Genomic DNA, 25183 nt, shown 5'->3' on the forward strand with positions numbered 1-25183 from the left:
AGCACAAGTAAGAGAGCATTGAGAAGGGGAGGGGAAGGCATCTAATTGGTTGTTGCTATTTGAAGAGATTGGAATGGAAGGATTCTGTTTTCCCAAAATCACCTGATTTCTAGGAAACAGAAAATCAGGCCTTCAGGCTTCAGATATAGCTGACCAAGGCTCAAGTACATATGGGCCCGCACATATTATACAGGTCATGGGGGAAACACAGAAATAATGAAAATAAAATACAGAAAAAGAATTCACACATTCCTATAAGGTCTTCATGTTATCTCTCTATTCCATACAGTAGGAATCAGATTCCACTTATGTGCATTCACCTGACTTCCTCTCTCCTCCTTCATGCTGCAGCACTGCTCTATGTGGCAGGCCCCTTCCATGGTGACCCTGATCTCATTCCTCTGGGGCCTTGCTCCTTGGACACTCCGTCGGTCATCCGTATCTTCAGTCTTCCTCCTTGCTCCTTTCTGTCTGCCTATAAACACACTCGTCTCTTCCCTTTCCTTTAAAAAAAAAAGTTCATTTAACTCTGCAAAATCGGCTCCCCCACCTCCTGAATAAGATCAAAGCTTTTAATTGGCGTACACAGCACCAGGCCAATTGGCCACCTACAGTGAGCTGCTCTGTGCCCCTCAGCCAAGCTGCCCCTCTCTGATGTTTTGGTCTCACTGTCGGGATCTCCTTTCTCTTGACCTGTTGGATTTCCGCCTATCCTTTGAAGTCCTACACTTAAGAGTCCATTTGTCTTTTCCTCTTAACCTCTAGAAAGGCTGTCCACACCAGTGCTGCTGCTGCCTCAGCATTTGGTTTCCCAACCCTAAGAAGTCTCTGCCCATGGCCCCAGATCTCGTCTTGGCTCCTACCATCTTGACCTTTCTTTAGCTTGAAACTTTTGACCAGCCGCTCTGCCTGGATATTCTTTTTTCCATCCACTTAACCTTCCCAAAGTAGCTGGTGTCGTGTCAGCAGGATCCGAGGACCTCGGGCTCCCTTGCCTACAGCTCTCCCCACCTCCAGGGCCATGTCCCCTTGGTGGCTCCTGCAGCAACTCCCTCACACCTAGATGAGGGCAAAATGGTGGAACCGAAAGAGAAATGAACTTGGAGGGAAAATCCTGCCTTCAATACTAATCTAATCTAATCTCTCAGTGTATCTCCATTTGCTCATTTGTAAAATGAAGATAACAACTGTACACAAGGTTGTTTTAAGGGTTAGATGAGTAGATCCATGTAAAAGGGCTTTGCAAACTTTAATGTTTATTCTGATTATTGTCCTTGCCCTTGTCTCCACACCATCAGGTCCTCAGTTCTGGTACTCATTATCTCTTTCCTGGAATATTGTAGTAGTCCCCAGTTAGCCTTCCTGCCTCAAGCATCTCTCCCTTTCTAATCCACTTTTCCTTCAGTAAATGGTCTGACCATGACTATTCCTCTGTAATATTTGCTTATTGCCTGTGAGACAGGATACAAAGCCCTTAGCCTGGCATTTTAGGGTCTCCACAGCCTGGCTTGCTTACTCTAGACATTGCAGCCAAACCTTGTTTCCTGAGACTTCAGCCTGCCCACCTTTCCTCAGAGTGACCCCTCCTAGTGGGATCTCCTCCATGAAATGCACAGAAATTGCAGCTTCCTTCTCCTGTTTTCTTTGTCTCCTTTGCTTGTCTCACATTCTACTTTATGTTGTGTGTGTACCCACCCCAACTCCCTTCATAGATTACAAATTCCTTGAGAACAAGGATGGCTTCATCTCTAGCTTTGTATCGTGCTGAATAGAACACCTTACCCGTAATGGGTTTTTAGTGTTTGCTGAATTGAAGCAATATAGCTAGAACTGGAATCCAGGCCTCCTAACTCCTAGTCTGCCTTTCTTTCCTCAGATTAGATAGTGGGTGGGGTTTTTTTTGGGTTTTTTTTTGACATTTTAGAATTAGAGTTAGTAATCTTTAACAGGTCATGTGTCTCCTTCACCAAAGTAGAAAATTGTAGATTTTTTCAGATATTTAGACCATCATGATTTTATGTTACCAGACTCTATTATTGGACACATGACCTATCCAAAGTCACAGATCTGTGTTCTTCCATTCTCACAAACTTCCAAATGGAGCAGATTGTAGACGCTGGCAAAGTGACAGAAGGTTAGCTTGATGAGCAGGGATGAAGCAGGAATTTGGGGGCAGCTTTGAAATAAAAGTTAACCATCAGGTTGTACATAGCGTTAGTAGACGTTTGTTTCTGTGAAAGTATAGTTTTCATCTCAGTTTACTTTAAGGTGGATATCCTATTCTTAAGCCATTATGTGGAGAATATGAAACAAAACACGCTTATTTTTAAAAATTGTCAAAAGAGAAATTAACATCCTTCAGGAGAGATGGTTTTATTTTAGCCATCAGGAAAAAGATTGCTACAGAGTAAATATATGAAGTTCCACTATGTGTGGGGGAATGGAACAGTGGATTGGGAAATCAGTTGTAACTTTTCTGTAAAATGAGAAAAGTTCTGGGAAAAGATTCTATTTCATTTTTGTTTTGATTTTCTAGCATGGCATAAAAGGTAACGCTCAGGACTTGGAAGGCCAAAGTCTGACTCCTACCTCTCTGACAGTAATGGCTATTAGAGACTCAACACCTGTCCAGCTTTGGCTCCTGGGGTGGGGTAGAATTCCCTTCCTGTTTCCCTCACAAAGCCCTTGTTGGGCAGGTGCCAAGTCAGCTCTTGTTTTACTGTTTTTTCAACAGAGAGCCACAAAAATGTCATTAGCCCGTTGGATGGGAACCCTGTCAAAGAGGACGTCCTCCACAGCAGGCACACGGAGCTGAAAGACAAACTCCGGAGCATCAACCAGGGCTTCGACCGCTTACGGAAAGTCAGTCATCAGGGTTACGATGCAGACAGCGGTGAGATTCCTTGGGGTTTCAGCTCAAAAATGACTGTGGTGACATCTACAAGTACTGAGTCAGACAAGGTTAAATGATCGGTACAACACTGACTCACAGTTATCTTCACCAACTACTAAACCATTGTGCAGTGCCTTCTATTTGGGGCACCAGGCCGAGGGTACAGAGCAGAACTGAAGCATTTTTCCCCATCTTAAATATAACCTCATTAGCTTGGCTCTCTCAGAACTCCCATGTCACTTAGATTTATCACAAATTGTTTCATGATGTTCTTAGGGTTGTTTCTAGATATGCACTTTCTGCCTAGATTTTAATCTCCCAGAGCAAGGGTTACTCCTTTTATTATTACACCTCAGTGTGCCTGGTTCAGTAATGGGCTCACAGAAGCTGCCTAATGAATTTTGAGTGATGAATTGTTGATGCAACAAGATTTTCTTTATGGATCCAGAAAATTTTTGCTTTAGGTGGAATGCATTTTGTGAGATGTAGTGGGAAACAGGACTTAGGAGACCTGGGTTGAATTCTGCCTCTCACATTTACTAGCTTCTCCAAGCCAACTTCTTGTAGCTCTAGTTCCCTTAATAATATACCACATAGGACTATCCTGAGGGTCAGAAAAGAAAATTATGTAAAATACTTAACAAAGCACTAAGGAGTGAATCAAGGATCTTTGATTTTATCATTATGGTTGCTCTCTCAACCAATGTGGATCCCAACTCTTCTGTACTTGTATATCACTCATTCACTCAATAACAATTTATTAAACATATGAAATAGCGCTAGTTATCATAGAGTGGCTAAGTCTTTCACAGATGATCCTTGTTACAGGGCTGCTCTTCCTGAATTTATTTCCTCAATTTCCATTTATTTGCCACCATAGAAAAGGTTGCTCTAAACATCTTTCTACATATAGGTCTTTTTCCCTTTCCTTTAATCTCTTTGGATCCTTATAGTGGTATTGCTGAATCAAACGAGATGTACAGTTTTATAGATTTTTAAGCATAATTCCAAATTGTTCTCTAGGATAGTTGAGTCACATCATTGTCCCTGTTGTTTATCATATAGTTAGTTTTTTTTTTTTTTTTTTTCCCCATAAGCTTGGCTCTTTGAGTTTATCAAGTGCTGATGACTGTGGTCATTTATTTCTCTGTGTTGTGTTCCTAATTTTTTCCGTTGACCCACCACTGTATTTCTTAACCAGTACCAGATTCTTTCTATGATGACCATTTGTGTAATATAGCTTGAAATCTAGTACTGCTGGGCTGTCTGCCTTCACTTGTTTTGTTTTGTTCATTGATTCTCTTGATGTCGACCTTTCTTTCTGCTGATTTTTTTTTTCCTAGCTCTATAAAATATGTGTTTGGTAGTTTTATTGGAATGGTTCTGAATAAGAAAATTAATTTAGATAGAATTGTCATTTTTATTATATTGGCCAAGAGCAATGGATATTTCTTTAATTGCTTACTTCTATCTTTATTTGTGTAAAATATTTTGTAATTGTGTTCATACGTGTCCCTGGGCTTGTCTTGGCAGGTAGGCCCTAAGTATTTTATAATCTCTACAATTATTTTGAATGGAATTTATCTTTCTGTCCTGCTGCATTTTGCTAGTAGCATGTAGAAATGCTGACAGTTTATGTGGGATTATTTTGTAATCTTCACCTTTGCTGAAATTGTTAATTACTTCAACTAGTTTTTTAGTTGATTTTCTAGGGTTTTCTAAATATACATTTGGGCAGTTAACAATGGATAGAGTACCTGGCCTAGAGTCAGGAAGACTCATCTTCCTGAATCAAATCTGGTCTCAGATACTTACTAAATGTGGGACCGTGCATAAGTCACTTAACTGTGTTTGTCAGAGTTTCTTTATCTAAAAAAATGAGCTGGAGAATGAAACGGTTAGGCACACTAATACCTTGCCAAGAAAACAAGAGGGTTATGAAAAGTCAAATACAACTTACTAACACTACAAAAAGCATACCATCATATCATCTGCAAAGACTAATAATTCTGTTTCCTCATTGCCTATTCTTATTCCTATAATAGTTTTATAACTTATTATATGATATGTATTTTTCACTTTTACATATACATGTCACATAGTAGTTTCTTATTGCTATAGTTAGAATATTTTAATAAAATATTGAATATCAATGGTGATAATGGAAGTCCTTGCCAAACTTATTGGAAAGTGTTCATTTGGTACTGTGCATTTTAGTGTTTTTGTGAGAATGGGTGTTGTATTTTTATCAAAAGATTTTTCTGCATCTTTATATAATCATATGGTTTTTATTGTTTTTGTTATTGATAAGGTCAAATATGCTCATAGTTTTACTAATTTTGAGCTAATCTTGCATTCCTGTATAATTGCTGGAATCTCCTTACAAGTATTTTATTTAAAATTTTTGCCTCAGTAGTATCCATTAGGGAAATCAGCCTATCATTTTCTTTCTCTCTTTGGTTTAGATGTCACAACCATATTTGTGTCAAAAAAAAAAAAAAATTGGTAGACTCCCTTACCTGTTTTTCTAGTAGTTAATATGGTATTTTAATTATTTCTTAAATGTGGTAAAGTTCACTTGTGAATTTATCTGGTCCTGAGGATTTTTTTCTTAGAGAGCTTCTTTAGGGTTTGTTCAATTTCTTTTTCTGAGATAGGATTATTTATAATGACTCCTCTTTTATTAGTCTGGACAATTTATAGTTTTAGAAATATTAATCTATTTTATTTAAATTGTCAGTTTTATTGGCATATAATTATGCAAAATAGATCCAAATAATTTAAATACATCTTCATTGGTAATGCATTCACCCTTTTCATTTCTAATACTGATAATTTGATTTGTGTGTGTGTGTGTGTGTGTGTGTGTGTGTGTGTGAAATTAACCAGTGGTTTAATCTGTTTTTATTAAGAGGTTTTCTCACAGAATCAGCTCCTACTTTTATTAGTTGATTTTTTTTTTATATACTTTCAGTTTTATTAATTTTCCCTTTTTTAAAGATTTTTTTTCTTTTTCTAATCTTTTTAGGTACATCCCAATTAGGTCTATGGTTTCTCTTTTTTTATTGGTGGATACAATTAAAGATATAACTTTTGTTATATCTTGGTTGCATCTCACAAATTTTAATATGTTGTCTCACTATTGTCATTCTCTTTAATAAAATTGTTTCTGTGATTTTTTTCTTTGATCCACTTAAGATTAGTTTCTAATTAATTTTTAATCTGTGATTCCATGGCACTTTATTGAATGTCATTTTTAATATATTATTGTACCAAAAAAAATGGGTGCATTTAATATTTCTGCAATTAGTTATGAGGTTTTTGTGAAGGTGCCATGCCCAGCTGAGGAAAAAGGTATAATTTTTCCCATTCTCATTCACTTTTCTCTAGAGGTCTATAATATCTAAGTTTTTCTAAGATTCTATTCATCTCCTTAACTGTTTATTTTATGGTTCAAATTTGTCTAATTCTGAGAGGAGAAAGTTGGCGTCCCAGACAGTAGTTTTGCTATCTATTTCTTCTTGTAACTCATTTAACTTTTTCTTCAAGAATTTGGATGCTAAGACATTTGGTGTGTATATGTTTATATTACTTCATTGTCAAGTTAGCAAAATGTTATTTTCTTGATTATCTGTTTCATTTAGATGTCTTTTTGTTTTCGCTTTGTCAAAGATCATGTTTGTTACCCCTTCCTTTTTTATTTCAACTAAAACATTATGGATTCTCCAGCGCAGAACCACCTGAACACTGGTTCTGATCCATAACTGTGACCAATCTTGGAGCTTTGCTCAGCTCTTAATTAAGTACCTTCACAGGAAGTTGCCAGGCTTATTTATATTCTTCCTCCTCACCCAACCCCTTAGTAGCTGTTCTCACACTCAGAATACACTCCCTCCACATCTCTCTACCTGATGAAATCTTGCTCATTCTTAAAGGGGGCAACATTGCTACTTCCTCTCTGAAATCTTTCCAGAGCCACTCCGATGGGTTTCTTCTTCACACTGGTCCCTAGTACATTCTACCCACTGATCACATCTTCACTTTGGGATTTTCAGTTTCTTAAAGGCTGAACTTGGTCATTTTTCAATGTAGTGCATTATATGTAATTGTCCCTTAAATATCAGATTAAGGTTCACTTAAATGACATGAGATTTTGACTCATACCATCCTAGGGCTGGGAGAGGCCTTGGCCTCTTGTTTTACTGGTCGGTAACTGAGACCCATAAAGGGAAAGTGATTTAAGTCTTATTTATCACCTCTGGAAATGGGGGAACAGGGAGAAATGCATTTCTTACTTCAGAGTTAAGGGGAAGCATCATATAATTATGCATTCCTGTTTGCTTCTTTATAAAAACTATGTATTAAAATTGATTAAGGAACAAGAATCACTGATTTACATCAAAGGAATATTTGATTGGGTTAGGGTCAATTCATGTGTTCTGGGTCATGCATTTAAAGTTTTTTATTTGAAAATGTTAAAGTCACATGTTAGCACCTGCCATAGTATTTTTTACAATTTTTAAATTTTATTTTAGAGTTTGAAGAACCAAGAGTAATTGATTTGTGGGACATGGCTAAAACAGCAAACTTTACTCAGAAGGAACTGGAGTCATTCCGGGTAAGAAAGGCTCAAAATAATTCTTCCATAGTATCAGATTCTCAGTTAGCCTTCCCAATCCATCCTGTCACAGCTATAACTATTAAAAAGTTCCTCATATTGAACCTAAAATGAAACCTCCCAAACTGGACACAGCATTCTAGATATAGTCTGACCATTGTTTTTTTTGTTTTTGTTTTTGTTTTAATGTCTGGTATCTTTCCAAAATTAGTTACCTACTTTTTTTCAGAAGTAACACAGCTGACATACTCAATCCCATATTTTTTTTCTTGTCCCCTGCTTTTTCCCTTCTACTTTCATTCTGCAACTATGAGTTTGTTTTTTTGATCTCCTTTCATTTCTGTGAACCCTCTACATTTTCCTAAATTCGTAGTCTATTAGGGAAAGGTCTAAGAGACCATCTGATCCAACACTCTCCTTTTACAAATGAGAAAACTGAGGTCCACTGTTAGGTTCCTTACTAGGTGCTAAGTCGGTACTTAATAATTCTCTAGCTCAGAGTTCACACCTTTAGTTCAAACCTTTAAAGGAGTTTACATCTTTAAAAGGAGCTTGCTCATTGGTTGTAAAGGAGTTCCCACAAGCTCATTCTCTGGGAGGATTTAAGGAGTCAGGATTCAGGAAGAAGATTTGAGATTCTACTGTGGTGCTGACTAGGGACACTTGGACAAGAGCAGATTCACAAGATCTAAAGGAAAAGCCTGCTCATGGACTTCTGGGAGATTCACAACTAGAACTGACTTCTGGCAAATCCACAATCCCACTCTTAGAGGCAGAGTGGGATTCATTCCCACGTCTACCTTCGCTCTGGCTGGAGGCTCCAGAAGCCTTCCAAGAAACCTGCTCCCAGAGAAAAGGATTTACAGAAAAGAAACCTCCTCCCAGAGAAGGATTATAGTTGAGAGACAACAGGACTTTACAGTCCACAGAGGGAAAATGGTTTGCTCATCAGTGGCCAAGTTGGGATGTGAACCCAGTAGTCCCCACTCCCATTACAGAGGTCTTTCCTCTTTACCTTGATAAATTTTTTCATGCTAGCACATTCCCTGTTGAATCAAAATGTCAGTTAAGAACATTAAGTCAATTCACTAATATAAAAAACTCAGGTCCTGACAGTAATACTTTAATTGACCAAATACTCAGCCTACCATGGCATCTCTTATACCTCTGTATTTGGGGTCCCTATCTACAGCTTGCTCACCCTGATTTCTACCTTCACTTTCCCAGATTTTCCCCAGGACTGGTTCCTTGAGGTTACTGTTTGTCTGGTGATGGTTAGCCAAGAGTTTATCATATTAGAAAAAGATTAGACTTATAGTTGTCATTGGCAAGAGAATTTCCCCCCCCCCCCACAAATGGCATCTTAAGTATTGGACATGTGTATGTACTTTTGAGGGAGTACCTTCTATGTGCTTTGGCATTGGTGCTTGTTTTTCTCTTCCATTGTAATGTGAATTTAGAACGAAAAGCTCATCTAATCTAATTCTCTCCATTTACAGATAAGGAAGGACTCTTAGATCCGGAGAGATTAAAGATAAGCTTAGATCACACAGATAACAGTGGCTGAGATCCCTTGGCTGTTTGAGGGATATGTCTTGAGTATTCAAAAATGTTAGCCCTTTCCCCTGAAGTATCTAGTTGTTATATGCAAAGTCTTTGCATATAATTACTTGTAAAAATTCTTAAAAGTTTACTTTGAACATTTTTCAGGGACTCAAGTTAGCATCAAGATCATGAGAAAAATAGTCATTTATTCCTATTAACTATGTTGTAGGAGGAGCTTAAACATTTTGAAGCCAAAATTGAAAAGCATCATCATTATCAGAAGCAGTTGGAAATTTCTCATCAAAAACTAAAGCATGTAGAGGGAACTGGGGATAAAGAGCACCTGAGCCGGAATAAAGAGAAATATGCCATGCTTGAAGAAAAGACTAAAGAATTGGGCTACAAGGTTTGTATTGCTAATGTGTTGCGATAATGTTGTTGCTAATGTGATACAAGTAGTTGCTGTAGGTTTTTTTGGTTTTTTTTTTTGTTTTGTTTTTTTTTAATAACATCATCACAGATGGAAGGGGTCGCCTTGGAGATCTTTTAGTTCTTTAGAGATTCCTGGTTTTGTCCCCATGGCTGGCCTCCCCTACTGGCTCTGGGTCAGTCCTCAGGCAGCAACCCTTTAGCTGATGGTTCCCCCACAAATTATTCATAATGGTCACTGTACTTTATCATGACAGGTCTGTGGTATAGATTGTGCAAGCACAATCCCTATGCTGAGTCATAGTGGTTCTCCTCCTGGAGGAAACTTGAGTTTGAAAAAAGGGGAAGTGACTTAGCTTTGGTCACACAGAAGCCACGTGTCCAGTCTGGCTCCCCTACCATCACCATTTGGCATAAGTCACAACTAGAAGAAGTACTTTTACTTGTAAATGCAGCATAAAAATCATTTCTTTATTTGGATTGCCCCTGACCTGACTTTCCTGTTCTAAGAGTGATTGTCCATCTCCTAATGTCTTGATGTCCATTAAGGGTTATTAGCATACTGTAGTAATGTGCAGCGGTGCTTAATTGGCAATGGACTTAATTCTTCAGAGAAGCATTTGATGTGTGTGTGTGTATGAGAATGTGATCAAATGATTTTGGAGCTTCTTTAGCATTTTAATTTCTTCCCTGACCCTCAGTTATTTTCCAGGACTGTGGTTTACTGAGTGAAGCCAGCAAGATTCCATTTCCCTAGAGTTTACTGTAGGTAGATCTGAGTTCAACATCAAGACACAGGGGCCTTCGGCCAGGTATCCTCCAAGGGGAAGATGAACTGCTTCATGTAAGAACTGTGTAGTGATACTAGATAGATATAGATAGATAGATAGATATACATTCTCTCTCTCTCTCTCTCTCTCTCTCTCTCTCTCTCTCTCTCTCTCTCTCTCTCTGTATATATGGTTTAGGTTATTTGGGGTTAGAGTAGATTAATTAGATGATTACAGAACCACCTTCAAGCTTAGAGGAACCTGAGATAATCTAGTCCAGCCTTTCCCAAAATGATTTGGCCACAGAATGCTATGGACATTGTGGGAGAATTCTCTATAAATCCCAATCTAAGGAATCTGGTAGTAGTAGAATAGATGTTGGGAAAAATTTTGAGCAAAACAAAAATAGGCTTGATAGATAACATGGCCTTAAATAATAATACATCACATTTCAACTTAAAATCGACAATGTTTTTCTTGAAACTTGGTGAGGTGGAGACTAATGATTTTATGAGTATCATTTATAGATTAGGAAACTTGGGGATAAGGGGGGGGGGCGGGGAATGTATTCAAATCAGGTTTTACCACTCCCTATGTGGTTTTCTTTTCACTAAATCGCCACAAGGTACCTGACCTTAACTTTTCCATTGTCCTCAGCTCGGTGTTCTCCACTAATGTTCTACTATAAGACAGCTGAGCCATGAAGGCTTCTCAGAACAGCAAACCCTGGAACATCTAGTTCCTTCACAAATGACAGCTTATTAAGAAGGATTCCATCTAATGTTGGATCATAAGTCGGCTAAGTTAGCTAGCTCTCTTGGTCCTGAAGGAATCGCCTCATTACTTAATGTCCAACAGAGAGCTATCTGGACCAGAATTAATATACAGGTCCCTCTTCCCCACTGTGCCCCAAAGAGAGGCAGCCATGGAAGAGTGAGCTGGATGCCCAGACATGGGCAACTCACCCAACCTTTTGGAGCCCCCTCTACTCACATGTAAATTGGGGATAATCCTGCTTGAACTATCTGCTTCACAGAGTTTTTGTGAGGAAAGCACCATGTAAACTGCTGCACTCATCATTATTAGAGGAGTGATCTATGGCAGGAGTTCTCAAATTTTCTGGCCTTTACACTAAAAATTGAGGACCCCCCCCCAAGAGATTGTTTACATAGGTTGTCACTATTTTCTCTATCAGAAATTAAAACATCCTAGTATCATTATAAGAGTGATTTTGTCCTTGTGGGTTTCAGAGGCCCCTGAACCATACTTTGAAAATGCTAAGCAGTCAAGAGCTAAATGAAAAAATGTTCCAAATCACTAGTAATGAAATGTACTTTAAAGTAACTCTGAGGCCCTACCACCACCCAGACAGGCAGTGTTGGAATGGAGGTCGGCACTGTGGTGCACTGTTAGTGAGCATGAGCCTTTTTTTAAAATTTATTTACTTTTAATACAAATTACTTATCATATTGGGAGAGATAAAAAACTGAAGAAGTGAACATAGCTTGTGTTGATTTACATTCAATCTCCATAGTTATTTTTGTGGATGCAGATGGCCTTTTCTGTCCAACATCTATTGGGATTGCTTTGGATCACTGCACCACTGGAGAGAGAACCATGTCTTTCATAGTGGATCATCACATTCTTACTATTACTGTGTTCTGTTTTGGTTCTGTTCATTTGACTCAACATGCAGACCTTTCTATAATCAGCTTGTTTATCATTTTTAATAAAACAACAGCATTCCATTATGTTCAGCCATTCCCTAATGGATAGATATCTATCCTTTCCCCTCCTTTTTGATTTCCTTGGGATATAGACCCAGTAATGGCATTGCTGCATCAAAAGGTATGCACAGTTGTTTAATAGCCCTTTGGGTATAGTTCCAGATAGGATAGCTGGATCATTTCACAACTCCAACAATTCATTAGTGTCCCAGTTTTCCCACAACCCCTCCAACATATAACATTATCTTTTGACATGGGCATTCTTTAAAGCAGTTCAGAACTATAGTCCAGAAGTTACTTTGGCCTAGAGATACCACTATTAGGTTTATAACCCAGCATTTATATTGTGCCCATTGTGTGTCAGGCACATTGATAAGCACTTCTTACAAATGTTACCTGATCATCTCAGTAGCCTTCAGGTTAGTTTCTGTTCTCCCCATTTTATAAGTGAAGAAGCCAAGTCCCAAAAAGGTTAATTGATTTGTCCCAAGTCACACAGCCAGTAGGTGTCTGAGACTAATTAGACCTAAGTTCAAGTCCAATTTAGAGTCTACTGTACCACCAGCTGCCTCAGAAAAAGCAGAGGAATAAAAAAATAATAAATCATACATATGAAAATATTTAAAGAGCTGATTTTTTTTTGTAGTGGTAAAGAATTGAAAACTAAGAAATTGCCCACCAGTTTGGAAATCCCTGAACAAGTAAAGTATCTCTATGTAATAATAACATGTGTGGTCACTCTGGACCTTCCCCCTGAGGTATAAAGGCTTTTAGGGCAGGTAGACAGTAGATAGTAAGGACCTCCTTAGCCAAGAGTGGAGACTTGAACCATCAGATGATAACATTTTTTGGCCACAGAAATTCACTAAGACAGTTTGGAGGAAAGGTGAGTTGCCATGGTAATGGCACTACATTGATTAAATCATGGGTCCTTGAAGGATTATAATAAGATGAATCTATAATTTAATAATAGTTACCACAAAATGTTTTTATGTAAGGAGATTTAGTGTTATTAATAACGAGACTCAAGATTATTGTTATTTATCCCTTGGGTTTGGCAGTTCTGCTAATATGAAAGTTAGTGAACGTTAATGGAAGAATACAAAGGGAGCAGTAAGGTAGCCAAACTTCATTTCAGCTATGTCAAGTAACCCTTTTTTTCCTGTGCCTGCATGGAGACTGAAGATTTCAATCATACATATTCATCATATCTACTGTAGAGACAATCTACCCATTTTAATGGGATAATTCTTTTAAATGAAAGAAACTGTCCATCTGCAAGGAGAGACCTGTCTGAACTATTTCCAGTCCTTCATGGAGCCCCAGGAAAGCCCGTACCCCTGAACCTCAAGTCCAAAGCCCGGGGCATGGCACCAACTCCAAGGCTTTTTCTCTTCTTTGAAAAGCAAAGGAGTTACTGCCACAGGATGGCTTTAGGGAAAGCATTTGGTCATTTCCATTCCATTCTCTGGCTTATAAGATAAAGTGTCCTGTGATCCAAATTAGAATACCTCACATTTCCATAACAGGCAAGAATGTATAAAAGCTTCTCTTCATAATGACCTTAAGAGGAAGGAGGGGTAAATATTACTTCCCATTTTCCATAGGAAAGTGGGGCTCAGAAAAATCACTTGCCACTCTGGGGTCAAGGTCAAGGACTTGAATTCCCATTTCTGAATCTAGGACCACTTCCCTTTCCACATCACAGCTGCTTTTGTTGCTTTTTATTAACAGATATTTTTCCTAGTTCCTATTAAGTTGCTTTTATGATATCGACAGCAAGTTCAGGCTGAGTGGGTAATTGGAAATCTAGATCAGTGCTAGAGTTTCTATGTTTCCATTTTGGTTTCTGTCAGGCTATCTAGCACTGATCTTACTTCATTGATTTTATAATTCTCTGACCAGCTGGTAAAAAATATTTTTCATCTTCAGGTAAAGAAGCACTTACAAGACTTGTCTACTAGAATCTCAAAAGGTCTTCAACACAATGAACTCTGAAGATATTCTGGACGTCTTCAGCAGAGCATTCACTGTGTCTGCATTGAGCATCATCAGTACATTTATTCCTGTAGGTTTTCATCCTAAAAAGAATTTATTAAACCACTGTGCTTTTTAATGTAGAAAACATTGATAATGGTACCTCTGCAGAGAGGTCAAAGTGTCTTCATGGAGGGAGTCATTTGCAGTTGCCGTTTATCTAATCATTCAGCTGAAAGGTGTAAATGTTAAGGGGAGCCAGGCAATTAAACAGCTCATTAGTCATCTTGATTCTGTACTCAGTGTCTGGAGCTTTGACAAAGATGTTGTCTTCCTTCGAGCACATATCAATGTCCTATTTTTTTTTTCTATAAGACAATTCTTTTCACATTGCACATACAGAAAAATGCAACTGGAGATCAGTTTGCATCCATCCACAGTGTATGATAATGTCATTAGAAGTTTTTTTTTTAATAAAGAAATCACTAAGAAAAATTAAAAACTACTGAAGTATTTGAATTTTCAGATTATTCCTAATTATGAAACCAGACTTTTGTTTTAAAACAATCATGTGCAGCATTAAATACTGTGATCCATCTTATCACTGTAATGAATTAAACTGAAAAATATAAAATATGTGAATGCTTTGTCTTTCTCTCTGAAAACTTTCCCTTCCTTGCACATCATTGTCTAGTTCTGTATCCCCCTTCAGCCATCCATTATCTAACCTTATTGAATCTTTATGGGGGAAGGAAATCCTTAACCATCACTTTACCTTTCTGTATCAATGACTCAACTTGCTGTATTTAAGCTGTAAAATACACCCACATGTGGATTAATACAAATATTAATTGGATACTTGCTGTTTGCAGAGCCTAACCTCACAATCCAATAAGCCTCTAAAGTGGGACTTATAAAACTGTGGAATAAAAAAAGAACAGATGAGAGATACTAGAGATGCAGTGGACAAGTAAAACATGAATATATTGCTTTAAGCTTTAAAAAGCACTTCATAAACTTTTCCCAAGGACTACAATTACTATCTCCTCCATTGTACAGATGAGTAAATAGGTTCAGAAATATTGAGGATCTTGTTCATGATCCTCAATTAGATTGTAAGCTCCTTGAGGACAGGAACTGGCATTTGCCTCTTTTTGTATCCCCAGCATGTGGCACAAGCTCTTTACGTTGATTAATTGATCCAAGTGTCAGAGATAGGTTTCAAAATCGACTCCAAAGGCAATGTTCTTTGTACTATATCCTGTTGACTCTTGTCATTAACAGGACACAAGAGCATCTCTTGGTCAAGATCAGAAATGGAAACCTAGTTTGTTCCACAAAGTAACTATAATATTTTCAGTAGGAACTCTGATTTCTGTTTCTCTTCATCACTGCCATAAATAATTTATGTGACTGCCATAGCAAAAGCACATTGTCTGCATAATAAAGAGGCAAATATAAAATTACCTAGTCAAGAGAGGTCTTGTCTACCAGGATTTTCAGAGAATTCCCCGGAAGACATTCTCTTGACAACATACGGACTTTCAGCTTTTAGTTAAAAAGAGGTGAAAATTCCATATCTCTCCCAAGTTATGAAAAAGGCTTGAGACTTCTTAAGATCTGCACACTCATTATTTTGAGTAACATAGATCCAAGTGCCAGTAATTTCAGAATACAGATGATCCAAGACCAAAAAAAGTATTCTCATAAAGCTTGTGTATGGGAGAAGTCCAAATAACAGAGCTTTGCACTCGAGAGAACTTTTATCAACAGGGTCCTCATGATCAGTATTGATTATGACCCACTTTCATTGCATTCTCAATTTGATTTTTAAAATCAAATTTAAAATTCACTCTACTTTAGCCAAATTAAACATCTAGGATTTTTTTTTCTCTATCACATCAATTTTCTCTATTGCATATTTGAATTATAGGATCCCAGACCTCGAAAGAACCCTCCAGGATCACCTATGGCTTCTTAAACTTTTTCCACTCACAAGGTCTTTTCACCCAAGTATGGCCAAGTTGGGTCACAACCCACAGTTTAAGAAGCTTTGGAGATATTATGTTACAGATAGGAATAGTGAAGTCAGAAGGAGAAAAGACAAGCTATTTTGGGGGAGGATGCTTTTCTGTGTGTATGGAGACTAATATGGGAGCCATCCACTTAGAGGTGCTAGTGGAAACCTTGGAACCACAGGGTTTGGAGCTGCAAAGAACTTTCTCATTTGATAGATAAGGAAACTTGAACCCCAGAGTAAAGGGGACTCATCTGGGGTCCATGAGTACTTAGAGTGAAGCAGGAGTTCAGACCCAAGTCTTCTAACTCCAACATCCTTATAACTACATGCCTTTCTGAGGAGAAAACATTTAAGCCCATACCTGTGCATGGCATCCACCTTAAAGGCACCAAGATGCCTAAAAGGATGGGAAGGTAGAGAAAAGGCTTTTAAGCAACACCAGAACCAAGAGTAGCATATGCAGCAGGGAGAGAACAGCATCCCATAAAATGAATGGGGTCACAAAACCTGAGGCTTCAAAGAAAACTATAACTATATGTCTATAGTTATATGTAAATTATACATAATTATACATAAATTATATATATATATATATATATATATATATATATATATATATATATATATATATATATATTACATATATGGAGGTTAGGAGATCATTTGGGATACAGCAATGGAAGCCTGATTCGTAGAAATTGATGTTCAGCATAAATAAGCATGGAACATCAAAGCTATAACGAATATTACTGACTATTTTCATAAGTCAATCTGTAAATCTGATAACCATTATATATATGCCTTCATCCAAGTCTGATAAGAATATTCAGGAGAATGGACTCAAAGGCAGGCTGATAGTGAAATTCAACAGACTACAGTGAGTGCCATTTCTGCACATAGTGGCTGCCTTGAAAATAAAGCTCAATATAAAAGGAGATTCCATGTCATAATCATACAAATCCAGAGAACCAATTTCTTCCATTTCAGCTACTGGAAAGCCACAGAAACGAATCAGGTTATTCTTTTGCCTGATTTGTCAATAGCTCTCCAAGGACTATGCCCATTGAATCAATATTTCCCTGACCAAGAACTTTATCCGTTCTTTCCATATCTTTTCTCACTACTGAGCAAAAAGAAGGACATGTGTACATTGGCAGTTGGGCTTCATATTGCTTCGTGTTCTATTTAAAAGTTTATCAAAAATATACAGAAGTGACTGGGAGAATAGATTAAGGGACTGATCACTGGATTGATGTTCCAGAGAGCTCTTTCCCTTATAAAGCACGGATTTTTAAGCAGAGTCATTATGTTGTAACTATACAGGTATGACTCAGTATTTGATATTCTTGCAGTCTGATTCATGAAAATTGATTTATGTTAACCTGGTGTCAACAGATAAATCTGAGAGGGCCCATGCACTTTAAAAAATTTACATAACTTTATTTCAATATAACTAATTTGTGATTACATTTATAAACACAGGTATTTTATTTTGTACATTTTAAAACTTCATTTTAAAAAGGGATCTATAAGCCACAATAAGGATAACCCAGGATCTAGCAGCGTCCACATTAAAAGAACAAAGGGCCTGGAACATGATATTCTGAAAGGCTAAGGAACTTGGTATGCAGCCAAGAATAACTTACCCAGCAAAAATGAGCATCGTTTACCAGGGAAGAAGATGGACATTTAACGAAATAAATGAATTCCATCTATTCTTGATGAAAAAACCAGACCTACATAAAATGTTTGATCTTCAAATACAGAACTCAAGAGATTTCTAAAAAGGTAAAAAGAAATCTTGAGAACTATACTTCTGTTATAAAAATATGTAAAGAACATATGTACAATTTGTCCTGGAAACCAGAGGTGGAAAGGAAATTATATCATAAAAAAGGGTAAAGTGGTGGTACTACATCTCATGAAGAGGCAAAGGTAACCTATTATATCTGAGAGAAAGAAAGGAGGGAGATGAACATAGCGTGTATCAATAGACATATTCAATTTATGGTGAAACTTCTTCCACTTCATTGAAAAATGAGAAGGAAGGAGTAAGCTAAGGGGAAGGGAATACAGAAATTGTGAGGAAAAGGGGTAAAATAAGGGAAGTAACTTTAAGGTGGGGGAGGGATACTAAAAAGGGAGGGCTGTGAAAAGCAAGTGGTGTTCACCAGTTTAATACTGCGTAGGGGGGTAAGAGGGAAGGAAAGCGGAAAAGCATAAGCAGGGGTTAATAGGATGGCAAGCAATATAGAATTAGTCCTTCTAACCATAAATGTGAATGGGGCAAACTGCCTCATAAAGAGGAAGCAGTTAGCAGACTGGATTAAAAGTCAGAATCCTACTATATGTTGTTTACAGGAAACACACCTGAAACAGGGTGACACATTCAAACTAAAAGTAAAAGGGTGGAGCAGAATCTACTATGCTTCAAGTAATGCCAAAAAAGCAGGGATAGCCATCCTCATCTCAGATCAAGCAAAAACAAAAATTGATCTAATTAAAAGAGATAAGGAAGGGCATTATATCCTGCTAAAGGGTAGCATCAATAATGAAGCAGTATCAATATTAAACATATACGCACCAAGTGGTGCAGCATCTAAATTCTTAAAAGAGAAATTAAGAGAGCTACAAGAAGAAATAGACAGCAAAACTATAATAGTGGGAGATCTCAACCTTGCACTCTCAGAATTAGATAAATCAAGCCACAAAGTAAATAAGAAAGAAGTCAAAGAGGTAAATAGAATACTAGAAAGTTTGATATGATAGATCTTTGGTGAAAGCTAAATGGAGACAGAAAGGAGTACACTTTCTTCTCAGCAGTTCATGGAACCTATACAAAAATTGACCATATACTAGGACATTAAAAACCTCAAAATCAAATGCAGTAAGGCAGAAATAGTAAATGCATCCTTTTCAGACCACAATGCAATTAAAATTACATTTAATAAAAAGCCAGGTGAAAACAGACCAAAAAATAATTGGAAACTAAATAATCTCATACTAAAGAGTGATTGGGTAAAACAGCAAATCATAGACATAATTAATAACTTCACCCAAGAAAATGACAATAATGAGACATCATACCAAAATGTGTGGGATACAGCCAAAGCAGTAATAAGGGGAAGTTTTATATCTCTACAGGCCTACTTGCATAAAATAGAGAAAGAGAGGGCCAACAAATTGGGTTTACAACTAAAATTGCTAGAAAAGGAACAAATTAAAAACCCCCAGACAAACACAAAACTTGAAATCCTAAAAATAAAAGGTGAGATTAATAAAATTGAAAGTAAAAAAAACTATTGAATTAATTAATAAAACTAAGAGTTGGTTCTATGAAAAAACCAACAAAGTAGACAAACCCTTAGTAAATCTGATTAAAAAAAGGAAAGAGAAAAAGCAAACTGTTAGTCTTGAAAATGAAAAGGGAGAACTCACCATTAATGAAGAGGAAATTAGAACAATAGTTAGGAGCTACTTTGCTCAACTTTATGCCAATAAATTCAATAACTTAAATGAAATGGAAGAATACCTTCAAAAATATAGCTTGCCCAGATTAACAGAGGAAGAAGTAAGTAGTCTAAATAGTCCCATCTCAGAAAAAGAAATAGAAAAAGCTATTAACCAACTCCCTAAGAAAAAATCCCCAGGACCAGATGGATTTACATGTGAATTCTACCAAACATTTAAAGAACAACTAACTCCAATGCTATATAAACGATTTGAAAAAATAGGGATTGAAGGAGTCCTACCAAATTCCTTTTATGACACAGACATGGTACTGATACCTAAACCAGATAGATCAAAAACTGAGAAAGAAGAGTATAGACCAATTTCCTTAATGAATATTGATGCTAAAAAGATATTAGCAAAAAGACTCAGAAAATCATCCCCAGGATAATACACTATGATCAAGTAGGATTTATACCAGGAATGCAGGGCTGGTTTAATATTAGGAAAACTATTAGTATAATTGACCATATTAATAACCAAATAATAAAAACCATATGATCATCTCAATAGATGCAGAAAAAGCATTTGATAAAATTCAACATCCATTCCTACTAAAAACGCTTGAGAGCATAGGAATAAATGGACTTTTCCTTAAAATAATAGCAAGCATATATTTAAAACCGTCAGTAAATATCATATGTAATGCCAATAAACTAGAACCTTTCCCTGTAAGATCAGGAGTGAAACAAGGTTGCCCACTATCACCTTTACTATATATAGTACTATATATTATATATAATTATATTATATATGTATAATATAATTATATATAAAATATTATATATATGTAATATATATGTTATATATAACATATAATATAATAATATATTATATATTATTATATTATATATTATATATATTACTATATATAGTACTAGAAACTCTAGCCTTGGCAATAAGAGCCGAGAAAGAGATTCAAGGAATTAAAGTAGGAAATGAGGAAATCAGCCTATCACTCTTTGCAGATGACATGATGGTATACTTAGAGAACCCCAAAGACTCTGCTAAAAAGCTATTAGAAATAATTCAGAATTTTAGCAAAGTTGCAGGATATAAAATAAATTCACATAAATCCTCAGCATTTTTATATATTACCAATACAGTCCAACAGCAAGAGATACAAAGAGAAATTCCATTCAAAATAACGGTCGATAGTATAAAATATTTGGGAATATATCTACCAAAGGAGAGTCAGGAATTATATGAGCAAAATTACAAAACACTTGCCACAAAAATAAAGTCAGATTTAAATAATTGGAAAGACATTCAGTGCTCTTGGATAGGCCGAGAAAATATAATGAAGATGACAATACTCCCTAAACTAATCTATTTATTTAGTGCTATACCAATCAGACTTCCAAGAAACTATTTTAATGACCTAGAAAAATAACAAGAGAATTCATATGGAACAACAAAAGGTCCAGAATTTCAAGGGAAGTAATGAAAAAAAAAATTAAATGAAGGTGGTCTAGCTGTACTTGATCTAGAACTATATTATAAAGCAACAGTCAACAAAACACTTGCCACAAAAATAAAGTCAGATTTAAATAATTGGAAAGACATTCAGTGCTCTTGGATCGGCCAAGCGAATATAATAAAGATGACAATACTCCCCAAACTAATCTATTTATTTAGTGCTATACCAATCAGACTCCCAAGAAACTATTTTAATGACCTAGAAAAAATAACAACAAAATTCATATGGAAGAATAAAAGGTCGAAAATTGCAAGGGAAGTAATGAAAAAAAAAAAAAGTCAGAGGAAAGTGGTCTAAGTGTACCTGATCTAAAGCTATATTATATAGCAGCAGTCACCAAAACCATTTGGTATTGGCTAAAAAATAGACCGGTAGATCAGTGGAACAGATTAGGTACAAAGGACAAAAAAGGGTACATATATAGCAATCTAATGTTTGACAAACTCAAAGATACCAACATTAGGGATAAAAATTCATTATTTGGAAAAAACTGTTGGGAAAACTGGAAATTAGTATGGCAAAAATTAGATATGGACCCACACTTAACACCATATACCAAGATAAGATCAAAATGGGTCCATGATTTAGGCATAAAGAATGAGATCATAAATAAATTAGAGGAACAGAGAATAGTCTACCTCTCAGACCTGTGGAGGAGGAAGGAATTTATGACCAGAGGAGAACTAGAGATCATTATTGATCACAAAATAGAAGATTTTTTATTACATCAAACTAAAAAGTTTCTGTACAAACAATACTAATGCAAACAAGATTAGAAGGGAAGTAACAAATTGGGAAAATATTTTTAAATTTAAAGGTTCTGACAAAGGTCTCATTTCCAAAATATATAGAGAACTGACCCTAATTTATAAGAAATCAAACCATTCTCCAATTGATAAATGGCCAAGGGATATGAACAGACAATTCTCAGATAATGAAATTGAAACTATATCCACTCATATGAAAGAGTGTTCCAAATCACTATTGATCAGAGAAATGCAAATTAAGACAACTCTGAGATACCACTACATACCTGTCAGATTGGCTAAGATGACAGGAACAAATAATGATGAATGTTGGAGGGGCTGTGGGAAAACTGGGACACTGATGCATTATTGGTGGAGTTGTGAAAGAATCCATCCAGCCATTCTGAGAGAGCAATCTGGAACTATGCCCAAAAAGTTATCAAATTGTGCATACCCTTTGATCCAGCCAGTGCTACTACTGGGCTTATATCCCAAGGAAATACTACTAAGAAGGGAAAGGGACCTGTATTGTGCCAAAATGTTTGTGGCCTAGCCCTTTTTGTAGTGGCTAGAAACTGGCAAAATGAATGGATGTCCATCAGGTGGAGAATGGTTGGGTAAATTATGGTATATGAATGTTATGGAATATTATTGTTCTGATAAAGGCCTCATCTCCAGAGAATTGACTTTAACTTATAAGAAATCAAGCCAGTCTCCAATTGATAAATGGTCAAAGGATATGAACAGACAATACTAGAGAGGCTTGGAGAGACTCTACATCAACTGATTGCTAAGTGAAAACGAGCAGAACCAGAAGCATCATTATACACTTCAACACTACTGGGCTTATATCCCAAGGAAATACTAAAGAAGGGAAAGGGACCTGTATGTGCGAGGATGTATGCTGATGGAAGTGGATATCTTCAACATAGAGAAGAGCTTAATCCAATTCCAATTGATTAATGGATGGACAGAACCAGCTGACATCCAGAAAAGGAACACTGGGAAATGAGTGTAAACTGTGAGCATTGTTTTTTTTGTTTTGTTTTCTTCCCAGATTATTTTTAGCTTCTGAATACAATCCTTCTTTGCAACAACAACAACAACAAAATTCAGTTCTGCACATATATATTGTACCTAGGATATACTATAACATATTTAATATGTATGGGAATGCCCGCCATCCAGGGGAGGGGGTGGAGGGAAGGAGGGGGAAAATTTGGAAGAGAGTACAAGGGATAATGTTGTAAAAAAAAATTACCTATGAATATGTACTGTCAAAGAAAATGTTATAATTATAAAAATTAATTAAAAAATTTTTAAAAAAAGGGAGGGAATCTATAGACTTCAAATTGCCAGGAGAATTCATGACAAAAAAAAAATTTTTTTAAACCCAGCATTCAAGGTATTCAACAGGCAGTGGACTACAGTGCAAATTTCAAGGGAGCTAAACTAATAATTGTTCTTATTCATATAGTATTTTAAAATTTACAAAATATTATGCTCACAACAAGTCTGAAGTAGGAAACACAAATATTTACATTTTATAGATGGAGAAACTGAGGCTCAGAAAGGGGAAACTAACTTTGCCAGAGTCCAAACAGAGCTAGTTTTTAAGAGACTTAAACACAATCCAATGTCCAATGCTTTTTCTACTGCATTTTAATTTGGGCTAATGAATTTCCTACTTAAGGCATGGAATCCAGGGCTCTTGATTTGATCAGGGATTTAGTCTTAAATCTTATTCTCCCTGGTTTCCAACTGTTTTCTGGCTCTTGTGTTTCTCCCTTTTCTCCCAGTGCTTATCTGTTGCTCTATTATTTTCTCTGCTAAGGAAGTTCTTGTACTTGGGACCTTGCACATGTTGACTTCCTATTAATAATGCTACCTGCTGTTTCCAAATATATGGGAGCCTTTAAGTTCCTTTTTCACAAGAAACAAAGATGACACTCAAAGAAAGTGGAAAAAGAGTCAGGTAGCCTTTTCTCTACAATTATATTACAGTAGTTGTTGGTTGTTAATTTTCCAATCAACATTTTAATTTTCATTAATGAGCCAAAGTTCACTGTTTAATTAAAATGGAAAGAAAATGAATTAGAAACTAATGAAGCTCAAAGAGATGAAAAAGATTAGGTAGAAACCCATTTCCGGTCTCTTGCCAGGTGGTGATGGGAGAGTAGAGGGATTATTTAATGAAATAAAAATAAAAATCTCCTTACTCTCCATGATCATTATAGAATGTCATTAGTTGAGGGGAAAAAGAAATGGTGAAAGTTCAATTCCCTTGTGGGAAGGGAAAGTAGAAAATAAGGGGATGGACTTTAGTTAAGGACAAAAAAAAAAAAAAAAAAAAAATCTTCAAATAATTAGCCAAACAGAATTCCATGCTTGTGAGTGCCTCCGTCCCCTTCATTTTACCTGCCAAAGGGATGGGCTGCCAGAGGGCAGGGGAAAGAGTAGTGACCAGAGTCAAGTTGTAGACAATATTCATTCTGCTGGTATAGGTTAGATTTAACTAAATAATCTCAGCTCCCATCAACCCCAGCACATCCCTAGTGGGCCAAAGTCTTGTTCTTACTAAGGGCCAAGCAGATTTAGTCAGTATCATCTATGCAATGAACTCAGAATTAGGTTGGGCAGATAAATCCAGATAAATAAAAAAATTAATAAAATATAACTAACTTGGAAATATTTAAGAAAATAAAAATACATTGAAACATTATTTTAAAACTAGTCAATAGGCTACTTGCCAGGGATTACTTTGTATGGATTAGAGGGCTCCATTTCTACTTAAATTTTATACCATTGGCCTGGAAAATCTAGAGCAAGAAGGAATTTCGGAGATCCTAGTTCTACAAGTTTTCCACAACTGTTAATTCATAGATCTGGACAAATATCCAATTCTTCATGAGCCCATTTGAAGGGTTTTTTTTGACAAAGATACTGGAATGGTTTTCCATTTCCTTCTCTAGCTCATTTTACAGATGAAGAAACAGGCAAACAGTGAAGTCACTTTCCCAGGGTCACACTACTAATAAATGCTCAAAGCTGGATTTTAATTTATAAAAAGGAGTCTTCCCAAGTCTAGACGGAGCATTATATCCAGTGTGTCACTCAAATCCTAAGACATATAACTCAGAAGAGAAAGGGAAAGATTGGGTAGTTCTTTCTCTACCATTATATGTTAGTAGATAATGATCATTCATTTCCTCATCTTTTCTCAATGCTGATATATCTTCCAATGCTAGGATTAGACTTATTTGTTGCAAGTTGGAAAAACTCAGACAGATAGAAGGAAAATAAATATATAAACATAAATGTATACATGTTTGTCTAGACATTACCTATATGTATACATGTGTATATTTATGCACATAAATCTCCTACAAAAGTTTTTTCAGTCAGCTAGAGATGGGTGGAAAAAATAGCCTACCTTCCTAAATGATAAGTTTTAGTCAGGATAAGGAA

The 25183-nt window shown here is 36.4% G+C and overlaps 2 protein-coding genes across 2 annotated transcripts in view; one reads left to right on the top strand and one right to left on the bottom strand.

Moving 5' to 3' along the window:
• The window catches only part of LRPAP1 (LDL receptor related protein associated protein 1), a 42274-nt gene extending 27681 nt beyond the window's left edge, over positions 1 to 14593 (top strand). Inside the window, exons 5-8 of the mRNA XM_074274601.1 lie at positions 2735 to 2893; positions 7429 to 7511; positions 9286 to 9462; positions 13915 to 14593. Coding sequence (XP_074130702.1) covers positions 2735 to 2893; positions 7429 to 7511; positions 9286 to 9462; positions 13915 to 13980 — 485 coding nt within the window. The 3' untranslated portion in view covers positions 13981 to 14593. The remainder of the gene's footprint in view (positions 1 to 2734; positions 2894 to 7428; positions 7512 to 9285; positions 9463 to 13914) is intronic.
• The window catches only part of DOK7 (docking protein 7), a 315723-nt gene that overhangs the window by 162836 nt on the left and 127704 nt on the right, over positions 1 to 25183 (bottom strand). The window lies entirely within an intron of this gene.

The sequence above is a fragment of the Sminthopsis crassicaudata genome, chromosome 6, assembly GCF_048593235.1.
Source record: "Sminthopsis crassicaudata isolate SCR6 chromosome 6, ASM4859323v1, whole genome shotgun sequence".
Classification (NCBI taxonomy): Eukaryota; Metazoa; Chordata; class Mammalia; order Dasyuromorphia; family Dasyuridae; genus Sminthopsis; species Sminthopsis crassicaudata.